General features: G+C 45.5%; 1 protein-coding gene across 3 annotated transcripts in view; it reads right to left on the minus strand.

The window, feature by feature from the left end:
• Nucleotides 1-12,500, minus strand: part of evlb (Enah/Vasp-like b) — a 77,156-nt gene that overhangs the window by 15,441 nt on the left and 49,215 nt on the right. For all 3 annotated transcript variants that reach the window (XM_042094787.1, XM_042094786.1, XM_042094785.1), the window contains 2 exons: nt 8,684-8,852; nt 6,491-6,668 (listed from right to left, as the gene is read on the minus strand). In XM_042094787.1, coding sequence (XP_041950721.1) covers nt 6,491-6,668; nt 8,684-8,852 — 347 coding nt within the window. The remainder of the gene's footprint in view (nt 1-6,490; nt 6,669-8,683; nt 8,853-12,500) is intronic.

The raw sequence follows: 12,500 nt of genomic DNA on the forward strand, positions 1-12,500 counted from the left end.
ATAGGGCCAGTATTGTCGATACCGATACCAATACTGATATTTGTAACTAAAAGCAGTTTATATACTTTTATGTAGGGGCCGAACAGTGTGTTATGATTTATGACATGAATAAAACATCAATATGCTAATGATTTTATGATTCCCGTTGTTAATAATTTACAAACATTTCAGCAACGAAACATTGCAAAGCGGGCATGCAAGATGTGAAATGGTTTGCTTGACTGTAGGCTAGCCCTTGGTGAAACAGGAACAATGCATTTTGAACAAATTGAGAGATATTGGAAGTGAACTGGAATTAAAGTATCGATCCCATCACACTGGTATCGATCCGATACCAATACCAATGTTGGTATCGATACTATCGATATTTGGATCGATATGCCCTAGTGCCCAGACCCTACATTTTAATGGCTCGCCAGGCTAGGAGGAAGGCAGACAGAAGCATATACTAGGAAGTGTCTGTGTCAGTTTGAGGACAAGAAACGGTGCATCGAAGGGTCAAAATATTGGCAGCCAAAGAGAATCGTTGATAACAGAACAAGTAACGGTGTAAAATTAAAAATCTTTGGCAGCACGCCATTATGTGATTAAAAAATTAACGCGAATGCTTGGTCCTTACTCGCACTGCGATTAACACGTTATCGCTGACAGCCCTAATACAAACATAATGTTAACCATCTCCTTGCCTAACTAGTTGTAACTGTCGCTAGCTAGCTGAAGTTTATTGTCGTATAGATGTAGCAAACCATGTTCAATCTTTCTGCCAATTAACATTAGCCTACAGTGTACTATAACTTCATTGAGTAAATGCCAAACTCCGATGTTGATCCGTCATCACTGAACCCTTTTTGACGTTTACCACAGTAGCCTAAATATGTGTGGATTCTTTGAATTCTTTTGAACACAGATCCGCTGTTTATAAGGCCATAGCATAGGGCCTACATTTACAGATGTACTGTTTGTACAACAGGACAGGAGCACACAAAATACATCATTGAATCTCTATGGACGAAATCCTTGCTTGTCCCACCAGCAAACGCGCTGAGACCAGGTCGGGGGCCCTCTAGCGGCTCGGGGCTCCAAGCAGTTGCCTGGCTTGCCTGTTGACAAGGTGCGCCCCTGGGCTTGTGCATGCTGTGGTCTATAAGGTGTCCACCAGCCGTGTAAGAGAGAGGCTCCTGCTCAACTGGTCAACAATAATGGCCACTGGGCATGCTCAGAAAAGTCAGCTGATCTGGGGGAGCTGTGGTCCAGGCAGCAGCATCCAGACCACATGTGGATCCAAGTGCCCACAGGGACCTGGGTTCAATTCCCACCCACATCTCTCTCTCTCCCACTGACCCACTGTCAGTCTTCACTTGGTATAAATCTGCATAAAGGCAAAAAGCCCCCACAATGCACTGCAGAGCAAAATACTTCAACTGAAAAAGAAAGCTGATTCTGGCCCAGTGTTGGTCCAGATCTACAATGGAGCTTGTTCAGTTTTAGTGCTCCGACACCTCTGTTCATGAACCCACCGCACAACAGGAACTGCCCCACAGGGTACTCTGGAGTAAAAGCAACTGTAGTCAGCTGCCTCCTGCACAGGACGCCAGAGTGTGTGTGTGTGTGTGTGTGTGAATCTGAGCACTGTCCTGCTGGGGTGTACCACCTCTGAGAGCCCTGTGGGGGGGTGAGGTGTTTAACCCGTCCGGGACAGCTCATTAGTGGATCTTTAATCCCCCCTCGGCATGGCCTGGTCTGGGGTGTGTGTGTGTGTGTGAGAGTGGCGTGGCCTGGTGTGTGTGAGTGGCCTAGGGGGGGGCTAGACCCGTCTGTCTGTCCGTCTGCTCCTCCCGTGGGGAGGTGGGGGGCATTGCCTGCCCCATCGCCACACAACAAACACCTACACTAACCTCACCTGCCCTTCTCCAACACAACAAACACACAACAAACACAACATCGCCACACAACAAACACCTACACCTACATCACCTGTCCCTCTCCAACATAACACACACACAACAAACACCTACACCTACATCACAAGTTGCGGGTTTGAATCTGGGTGTGTGCAGAGGCATAGCCGTGGGAAGTGGGGGTGCTGGGGGTGCGGCAGCACCCCCTGCAGGAAAGCACGCGTATTTATATGTCATACCACTCACGATCAGAAAAAAAAGAAGCTCTCCGTCCCCCTGTCTATTATTCTATTATGCACTAAAAAATGTTAGGCCTACATTAGACCTGGAAGATCTAAACAAAAACTAAACAAATTAACAAAACAAACCTGAGGGAGATATCCTATGACGCTAGCTTTATGGTACGACAATATGCCATATTAAGTGGGCTAGCTGAATATTACCGTGAGTTTCCCAAGGAGCTGAACACGGGCCGCCTCAATCTTCAGCTTAAAATGATGCATAGTGTTATCGGGGAGTCTCGGTGCACCACGGTGAAAGGTGGCATGGATATTGAGTAGCCTGGCTAGCGCCACCACTTCTCAATGAGACGTGGTCTGGGAACCAAACGTTCATTTTCTCGTATTTGAAAAAAATGCCCAGATCCGTTTATTGGGTGCCACGGATGTCTATCAAATGCGTCTGTGCATAGCTCATCATCGTCTTGCTTTCCCCCCTGTTCTGTGATTGGTTCCCTATCTCAGGCGAAAATTTGCTCCATGGTCTCCAGGCTGCCTTAGCAGCGTGAATCAAATCGCGCGCAAGGCAGCATGGGAACACCCAGGCTAGATATTGAGTAAGCTCCATCCACAAACAAGAGCTCTCTTCAGCGAGGTAGATGAACTTATTCATCTGTGTCTTTGCGTGCCTGTTTCATTGGCCTTCTCAGAGCGTTCTTTCTCTTCTTTTTGAAAGTGTAGGTTAAAGGCTACACTGTGCGTTTATGATGTCAGCATTTGTTGTAGGCTATATTTGTGATATGTGGATCAATTTAATGTAGGCTAGCCTATGAATATTGCGTTGTGTAGGCCTATGTTATGCATATGTTTTGAGTCAATGTGTTCTGTCTAATATGCTGTGCGATAGGGTCTTTAGCCTGTTTTGACACCCATGTCAGAAGCGTCAATAATTATTACGTTTTATTAATGTTGGTGTTCAACAGTTTTATATTTCTCGTGTTCACCGTCGATTTCGGTGCAAGGCTACAGCAACTTTGTTACCTTACTAGTGTAGCATCAGATAGCAGACGGTTAGTTAGCTGTAGTGTAGCCATAATGTTCTTGACAGTGATGTATGCCTGTGCTGTGTGTCATGCAATGCCAGTATGCTGTTGTCCATTAACAGAGAAAGGCGTTTAAATAAAATACAACCCCCCCCCCCCCCCCCCCCCCACTACAGCACCCCCACACAAAACTCACTTCCCACGGCCCTGTGCAGAGCAAAGCAATTGGACCAACAGCATGAGGATGACATCATTCAGCAGCCCTCCCTCCCTCCTCTGAGAGCGTGGAGAGGCTCAGGCCCTCTGCTGCCACTGAGCTGTTGTTTTCATGATGGCGGATTTGAGATGAGATAACAGTTATTGTCTAGATGTATGGATTAGTGGAGGTAGGCCGACGACATAATGCCAGAGCAGGACCAGTTGTGTGACACAAGATAATGCCTGATTTTGGAATATGTGTGTCTGTATGAGAGCATGCATGTGTGTGTGTGTGTGTGTGTGTGTGTGTGCATGTACATGTGCATGTGTGTTTGTGTATGCATGTCTTGTGTATGTGTATGTGTGAATAGGTGCGTGCGTATGTTTGTCTGTCTGTGCGTGCAGATTATCGCACATTAGCTATCTGTCCTTATCCACAGAAATGTGGGTCCAGTCCTGGTGCAGACGAAAGCAGCGCACATGCGCTTTTAGTCATTTCAGATTAGCGGGAGTTTACACATGGCAGCCTTACATTACAGCTAGGGGGAGACGCAGCTGGACGGTATCTTCAAAAAGCATCTCTGAGCAATTCCTGCAGGAGTTGCAGTATACTATAACAGAGTTCCAAAATGGTAGTCTCTCTATCAATTGACAATGGTAGCTTTTAGAGCACGCCATATACCCACTAATCTGTTTTACAAGCATTATTTTGATTGCTGGCTTTCCCCATTTTCATCATCCACTATCATCTTTGTCCGTATCTGCATGTATCATATATATATATATATATATATATATATATATATATATATATATATATATATATAAAATATATATATATATATACACCATATATATATATAATATATATACACCATATAATCACAGAACAGGGGGGAAAGCAAGACGATGATGAGCTATGCACAGACGCATTTGATAGACATCCGTGGCACCCAATAAACGGATCTGGGCATTTTTTTCAAATACGAGAAAATGAACGTTTGGTTCCCAGACCACGTCTCATTGAGAAGTGGTGGCGCTAGCCAGGCTACTCAATATCCATGCCACCTTTCACCGTGGTGCACCGAGACTCCCCAATAACACTATGCATCATTTTAAGCTGAAGATTGAGGCGGCCCGTGTTCAGCTCCTTGGGAAACTCACGGTAATATTCAGCTAGCCCACTTAATATGGCATATTGTCGTACCATAAAGCTAGCGTCATAGGATATCTCCCTCAGGTTTGTTTTGTTAATTTGTTTAGTTTTTGTTTAGATCTTCCAGGTCTAATGTAGGCCTAACATTTTTTAGTGCATAATAGAATAATCATACACCAGTATGATTACATGTGCTGTATAACATGCCTCTAGTGCGTAGTGCTAATGTGCTTATCTGAACTCATCTCACTCATCTCACCCTGCCAGCCTAGAGCGGGGCTTTGGGTGCAGGGCACTGAGGACAAGGAAGGCAAACAAGGAAGGTGGTGACCTCATACTTGCTGTATGTTGCATGTGTGTGGAGTGTGTGTGTGTTTGTGTGTGGAGTGTGTGTGTGTTTGTGTGTGGAGTGTGTGTGTGTTTGTGTGTGGAGTGTGTATGTGTTTGTGTGTGGAGTGTGTGTGTGTTTGTGTGTGGAGTGTGTGTGTGTTTGTGTGTGGAGTGTGTGTGTGTTTGTGTGTGGAGTGTGTGTGTGTTTGTGTGTGGAGTGTGTGTGTGTTTGTGTGTGGAGTGTGTGTGTGTGTGCATGTGCATGTGTGTGGAGTGTGTGTGTGTTTGTGTGTGGAGTGTGTGTGTGTGTGTGCATGTGCATGTGTGTGGAGTGTGTGTGTGTTTGTGTGTGGAGTGTGTGTGTGTTTGTGTGTGGAGTGTGTATGTGTTTGTGTGTGGAGTGTGTGTGTGTTTGTGTGTGGAGTGTGTATGTGTTTGTGTGTGGAGTGTGTGTGTGTGTGTGCATGCAGTCCTGCAGGTCAGGTTGGTGATGGCTTCAGTCAGCAGCATAAATCTGTGTGCAAGTCTGTATGTGCATGAGCGAACATGAGTGTGTGTGAGTATCTGTGTGTACACACAACTATAACCATCCAACCAACTTGTAAAACTAAAACTTCCCTCATTCAAAGAGGATACTACAACTCAGTAATTAATGTCTGCTTTGAATGAAGGTGTGTGTGTCACTGTTCATTCGAGAGCACACAACTATAACCAACTATCCAACAAACTTCTCTGTGTGTGTGTGTGTGTGTGTGTGTGTGTGTGTGTGTGTGTGTGTGTACGTTCAAGGGGTTTAACAACTTTTAGTTGACAAGTTTTTCATAGTAGTTGCTCACTAGTTGTGTCTGCTAGTTACTGCTAGTGCTAGCTGTGTACAGTTACAGTGCTGGTGCTAACATTACTAGTGCTAGTTGTGTACCACTACAGTGCTGGTGCTAACATTACTGCTAGTGCTAGCTGTGTACAGTACAGCTACAGTGCTGGTGCTAACATTATTGCTAGTGCTAGCTGTGTACTGCTACAGTGCTGGTGCTAACATTACTGCTACTGCTAGCTGTGTACCGCTACAGTGCTGGTGCTTACAGTACTGCTAGTGCTAGCTGTTGGCAGCGGGTGTTTCATCATCAGATGTTTATCCATAGCAGACATGTTCTTATTGTACACAATTACAATTTACAATGTTTACATGTACATACAATTTACATATTATTGTGGAACAGGTCTCAGTTTTTGTGAAATAGTTCCGCACATAGGAACATCCAGCCCGTTGACTAGTGATTTCAACAGTTGACAAGTTGACTACATGATGAAACCCCCAGTGTGTGCAGTGTTGTCCAAACCTGTAGTGTGTGTGTGCAGTGTTGAGGGAACCCCTAATGCGCAGTGTGTTGATGAAATCCCTAATGTGCAGTGTGTTGATGAAACCCCTAGTGTGTGTGTGTGCAGTGTTGATGAAACCCCTGGTGTATGTTTGTGGCGTGTTGATTAAACCCCTAGTGTGTGTTTGTGGCGTGTTGATGAAACCCCTGGTGTGTGTTTGTGGCGTGTTGATGGAACCCCTGGTGTATGCTGCGTGTTGATGAAACCCCTGGTGTATGCTGCGTGTTGATTAAACCCCTGGTGTATGCTGCGTGTAGAGGGACTGACCTCCGTCCTGGGTGCTGAGCACGTTGAGGGCAAACAGCATGGCATTGGAGAAGGTGGTGGCCTCCTCCTTGCTGGCGAAGTTGAGGCCGTAGACCTGCCGGGCATCGCGCCACTGGTGGAAGGTGGGCGTGGCCTGGTTGTACTTCAGACCCTTCACTATGGAGTAGTTAATGACAACCTGTGGGGAACAGCAAAGGAGGCAATGGGTCAGCACAGGTCAAAGGTTAGAGGTCAGCAACACGGTTGGGGATTGATGAAAAGCTGCTTCATGCTTTCAAGTCCAGTAGACTAGACTATTGTAATGCACTTTTTGCTGAACTAACAAAACAAAAGATAAACTAGTATTTCCAGCTTCTCCAAATAGCGTTTGCCCAGAGTATTAACCCAAACACAGAGATTAAATCACGTCACCTGCTCCCAGTACAACAAAGAATTGATTTTGAATACTTCTTACTGTTTTTAAATCTTTAAATGGCTTAGCTTCTGACATGTTCATGGTGTACACACCAGTCAGACCTCTTGGATCTTTAAGTAAAGGTCTCCTCAGCTCATGGTGCCTTCAGTCATTATTATGTCCCCTCTCCTTGGAATGTCCTACCCTCTGAACTAAGGTCTGCTCCATGAATATAGTTTTGACTCAAAACATATTTATCCTCGCAAGCTTTTTATGTTCTATCTCTGTTAGAATCTTAACCCCCCCAACCCCTTATATCTTTTCATGATTTTATACTGGGTGTTTTCCTTTGCATACAGTATTTTTACATTTCTTATGTTTTTCCTATGTTTTTATTTATTCAAGCACTTTCTTCTCCTCTATGATTATCTTCATTGTTCGTTCATGTTGTGTAACTGTGTTTTTTCTTTTGAATCACATTGAGCCTGTCTTATGAAATGTGCTGTTAAAATACATTTGACTTGACTAATGTGACATGAGACACCATCCATGATTGGCTACTGGGATCATGTGACATACCATCATTGCCTGGACCAAAGACAGTTTTCTTAAGGATTCATTTAAAAAAATATATTTTAAATTGTCTCCTGCTCAGAAATGATTTATCAGCTTACATGGTGTGTTGATTTGACCTACTCTGAAGAAACAATATGAAAAACAACACAAAGAATGATTCAATAACCAAAAAGCAAGCAATCTTGAGCATTTAGTCCAGAACAAACCACATACTCATCTCACACGTCACACTCAAACTATCTTCCCCTAGATTCTCAGTAATGAGACCAACATGTTCTGGTGTGTGTGTGTGTGTGTGCGTGTGTGCGTGTGTGCATATTTCTGAGCTGGAAACAGTTACCCTTTGACCCTGTCCACCAGGCTGCGTTTGGAAACTGCCTGGTAACAGCGTTTCTACTCTGGCTCCTGATTGGTTATTGCCACCACATCACACATCAATACTGGTTGCGCTGGAGGAGCCGATAAACAGGGACCTAATGGAGACTGCTGGGGCCACTCTGTCCACATCTGAGGAAGCCGCTCATCGATCGGCCCTAAAAGCCTCCCATCCATGTCCTCTAAGACGCGGAGTGTGTGTGTGTGTGTGTGTGTGTGTGTGTGTGATCCACCCGTGCCCTCTAAGACAGCCACGGAAGATGGGTCGAGCCAGAGATCCTTTACTGAGATGGCCAGTGTCCCAAACAAGTAATGAGAGCATCAAGCTTGGCAGGTTTGTGCATGTTTGTGTGTGTGTGTGTACCTGCTGGTCCAGCAGCTTGACCCCGACCACGTGGAAGGTGTTGGCAGTGTTGTGGTAGATGTTAATGTGTGTGTGTGTGTGTGTGTGTGTGTGTGTGTGTGTGTGTGTACCTGCTGGTCCTGCAGCTTGACCCCGACCACGCGGAAGGTGTTGTTGGCAGTGTTGTGGTAGATGTTAATGTGTGTGTGTGTGTGTGTGTGTGTACCTGCTGGTCCTGCAGCTTGACCCCGACCACGCGGAAGGTGTTGTTGGCAGTGTTGTGGTAGATGTTGATGCGTGTGTGTGTGTATGTGTGTGTGTGTGTACCTGCTGGTCCTGCAGCTTGACCCCGACCACGCGGAAGGTGTTGTTGGCAGTGTTGTGGTAGATGTTAATGTGTGTGTGTGTGTACCTGCTGGTCCTGCAGCTTGACCCCGACCACGCGGAAGGTGTTGTTGGCAGTGTTGTGGTAGATGTTGATGCGTGTGTGTTTGTGTGTGTGTACCTGCTGGTCCTGCAGCTTGACCCCGACCACGCGGAAGGTGTTGTTGGCAGTGTTGTGGTAGATGTTAATGCGGCTGAAGCCCTGCTGGCCAGGCTTGATGGGGACCCACTTCTTGCTGGTGTCATCGTACACCATCACGGAGGCACGGGCCTGGCAAATGCTCTGCTCACTATGAGGACGAAACACACACACACACACACACAAATTGGTCAGTATATCAGCATTTACATACATGACTTTAAAGCAACACAATGTCGTTATTTTACCGTAAAATAATGGCTTCAGACTAAATTTGATGCTATACAGTACAGAGAATGGAGTTTCTGACATTGCTGCTGCGCATCCCGAATGCCAGGTACTGAACTATATCAAGAGTAGGAACACAGGGGGCACTGTGGTGCAGCAGGCTATAGTGCCCATACCATGTACGGGTCCAAGTGGCAGCGGGGACCCAGGTTTGAATCTGACCTGCAGTCATGTCCCAATCCCACCCCATCTCTCTCTCCCACTCACTTCCTGTCAATCATCACTGTCCTAACCACATAAAGGCAAAAAGCCCAAAAATATACTTAAAAAAGGTAGGAACACAACCCTTTTTCATTGGTTAGAGGGTTTAGGAACCCCCAGTTAAAAACTGACATTCATTGTGTAACCTTAAATCCCCAGCCTCAGAGAACAACTGCTGTCAGGAGCACTGCAGCCAATTGCACAGCTCACCATGATATATTATATACATTTTCTATCTGTGAGAGCACAGCTCACCGTGATTCATTATATACATTCTAGATGACTTGAAGCATTCAACAGCTATGAATTGATCATCATTAAGTGTAGGAATCAGTGGACCCATGACGGTGGGTGATATTAGCACCTAGCTCTGCTGGTTGAGCCACAGAGACACTCATCCATCTTATATCCGCCATCATCAGTCCACCCATCCATCCATCCATCCATCCATCTACTCATCTCTTTCTCTTCATCTGTTCAACAGTCTGATTGGCTCATGGATGAGCAGGGCCCATGAGCCAGACCTACAACCATGTGTAACAGTAGCCAGCTGGTCCGTAGCTGTGCAGTATGTAAGTTAGGTAAACCTCCCTCCCGATGCCTTAAGAGTTGAGCTAGTGGGTGATGCTAGCAGCCTGGGCTTTTAGCTCACTTGCTAGCGTGCTCAACTCCCAATCCGAGGTGCTACAAGTTGCAGGTTCGAATCTGAGTGTGTGGTCAACACAACGCAGTTGACACATGCATCTCAACATTCTCCGATACAGGAGATGCCTCACTCTCAGCAGGCCTGTAGGCTACAGCAAGGGCTCTCGGCTGATGTGGGAGAACACTGAAAGAGAAGGACGCATGCATGTCCACACACTTCACTCCTGATAGACTGTTTGCTGAAACATTGGTTAATACATATTTTAAAAGAAAAAAGGAGTGCACAGGCACTCTGTCTCTAGCTAATATAATCCAGCAACCTGTTTGGATGTGCAATTTAATTGCTCTGTGAGGGAAACACAGCAGACCAGAAGTGGGAAGTAGAAGAATCACTACTTCAGTACTGTACTTATTAGGTATTGTACTTATAGTATAATAGTAGTGTACTTATTAATTAATTATTATTAATAATAATAATATACTTATTAGGTACTGGTTTTAGGTTAGGTTTCACCTTTTCAGATATCTGTACTATACAGATTGCACTGAGTATTTACTTTTCTAACAACCTTTGACTTTACTCCCCTGGGAGACATGTTGATGGATAAATCAACCATTTCTGATAGACACCCACCCCCATCACTTCATCTAGCATTCCCATTCTTTCATTCCTAGGCTACACAGATACAGCAGGGCGGCGCCCTCACATCTAACCCCTCTGGTCCTGTCCACAGATCTGGGCCTTCTTACGCTCCATCTTATGCTCTCCTGCTTCCTCCGTCCTTGCACAGCAGAGCGGGGGCACTGGGCATGCTAATCTGCCCAAATCAACAGCACATCAGCGCTGCACAGCCTGCAGTGTTTCCCACAGAATTGAATTCTATTTGTGGTGGTAGGTTTGCAGAATTACAGTAACTGTTTTTAATTAGCGCAGCGTGGTTATGATGCAGGTTTAAGCACGATTTAGCCAGTGGACTTTTACGACAACAAATTGCAGGATTGTTAATGTTTTCTTTAAACATGCATGTAGGTTTGTTGAGAGACAAGAGGAGGCTACGCAAAGGTGCACATATCTCCACAATGAACAAATTCCATCCAATTTACAGTAAAGTATAACATGCAAAATCATTGTGTGGTGGTCAATGTTGATATTGTGGTGGGCCGCCACAAATAAGTCAATGTACGGAGCTCGGAGTCCAGCCGCTGGGAGCTGCATGGGACTGGTCTGCATTATGCTTATTGCGCTCTGAGTGGTCTGAGTGAGCTGTGTGCTGCATATGAGGCACGTCAGAGGGAGGGGTCTGCAGCACAGCGCTACAGTTGCAGACGCACTGTACAGGCCCTGTATTTAACAGCCAGTGAAACACATTAGTGTGTGTGTGTGTGTGTGTGTTTGTGTGTGTGTGTGTGAGAGAGAGGAGTAAGAAAATAGGTTTGTGCTCCTAAAGTGAAAATAGCAAACATGCCCATCTGTATGTATATGTGTGTGTGTGTGTGTGTGTGTGTGAGAGAGAGAGAGAGAGAGACAGAGAGAAAATGGGTTTGTGCTCCTAAAGTGAGAATAGCAAACAGGCCGATCTGTATGTGTGTGTGTGTGTGTGTGTGCACGTGTGTGTGTGTGCGGATGTGTGTGCGCGGATGTGTGTGTGTGTGTGAGAGAGAGAGAGATAGAGAGAATGGGTTTTGCTCCTAAAGTGAGAATAGCAAACAGACCCATCTGCGCTCTGCTAAAATTAAGAAAGAACCCCTGAGGCACCCATGGTAGAAAAGAGCTGTGTCAGAGAGAGAGGGAGGGAGAGAGAAATAGAGGTAGAGAGAGAGAGGGAGGGAGAGAGAGAGGGATGGGGCATCTGCAGTGCTCTAGTAGGACTGTGGGGCAAACGTAGCATACAGTTGCACAAGAGCACATTGGTCATCCATTTCATCCCACTTTACCTGAATTCCATTTCATCTCATAACACAGCTCTCCCCCTGAAGTACAGCAGCTCTAAATATAGAGCACTTTAGTGTAAAGTATGGCTGACACTTACAGGACATTACATTCATATCACTCTACTTTCTGTGCACTCAATATATACACTCCATCAGTCTGTGTATCTGATGCAGTATGCTGTAAATAGCACGAGCTGACCCGTAGACTGTGTGTGTGTGTGTCTGTAAAAGAGAGTATGTGTCTGTGTGTGTGTGTGTGAGAGAGAGTTTGTGTGTGTGAGAGAGAGAGTGTGTGTGTGTGTGTGTGTATGTGTGTGTGTGTGTGTGTGTGTGTGTGTGTGAGAGAGAGAGAGAGAGAGAGAGCTTGTGTCTGTGTGAGTGTGTTATGTGTAAGTGTGTGTGTGTGTGTGTGTGTGTGTGTGAGAGAGAGAGAGAGAGATAGAGAGTGTATCTGTTTGTGTGTGTGTGTGTTTGTAAAAGAGAGTATGTGTCTGTGTGTGTGTGAGAGAGAGTTTGTGTGTGTGTGTGTGTGTGTGTGTGTGAGAGAGAGAGAGAGAGTTTGTGTCTGTGTGAGTGTGTTATGTGTAAGTGTGTGTGTGTGTGTGTGAGAGAGAGAGGGAGAGAGAGAGAGAGAGCATCTGTTTGTGTGTGTGTGTGTGTGTGTGTGTATGTGTGTGTGTTGTGAGAGTGTTGTGTGTGTGTGTGTGTTGTGAGAGTGTTGTGTGTGTGTGTG

The sequence above is a fragment of the Alosa sapidissima genome, chromosome 6 (assembly GCF_018492685.1).
Source record: "Alosa sapidissima isolate fAloSap1 chromosome 6, fAloSap1.pri, whole genome shotgun sequence".
NCBI lineage: Eukaryota > Metazoa > Chordata > Actinopteri > Clupeiformes > Clupeidae > Alosa > Alosa sapidissima.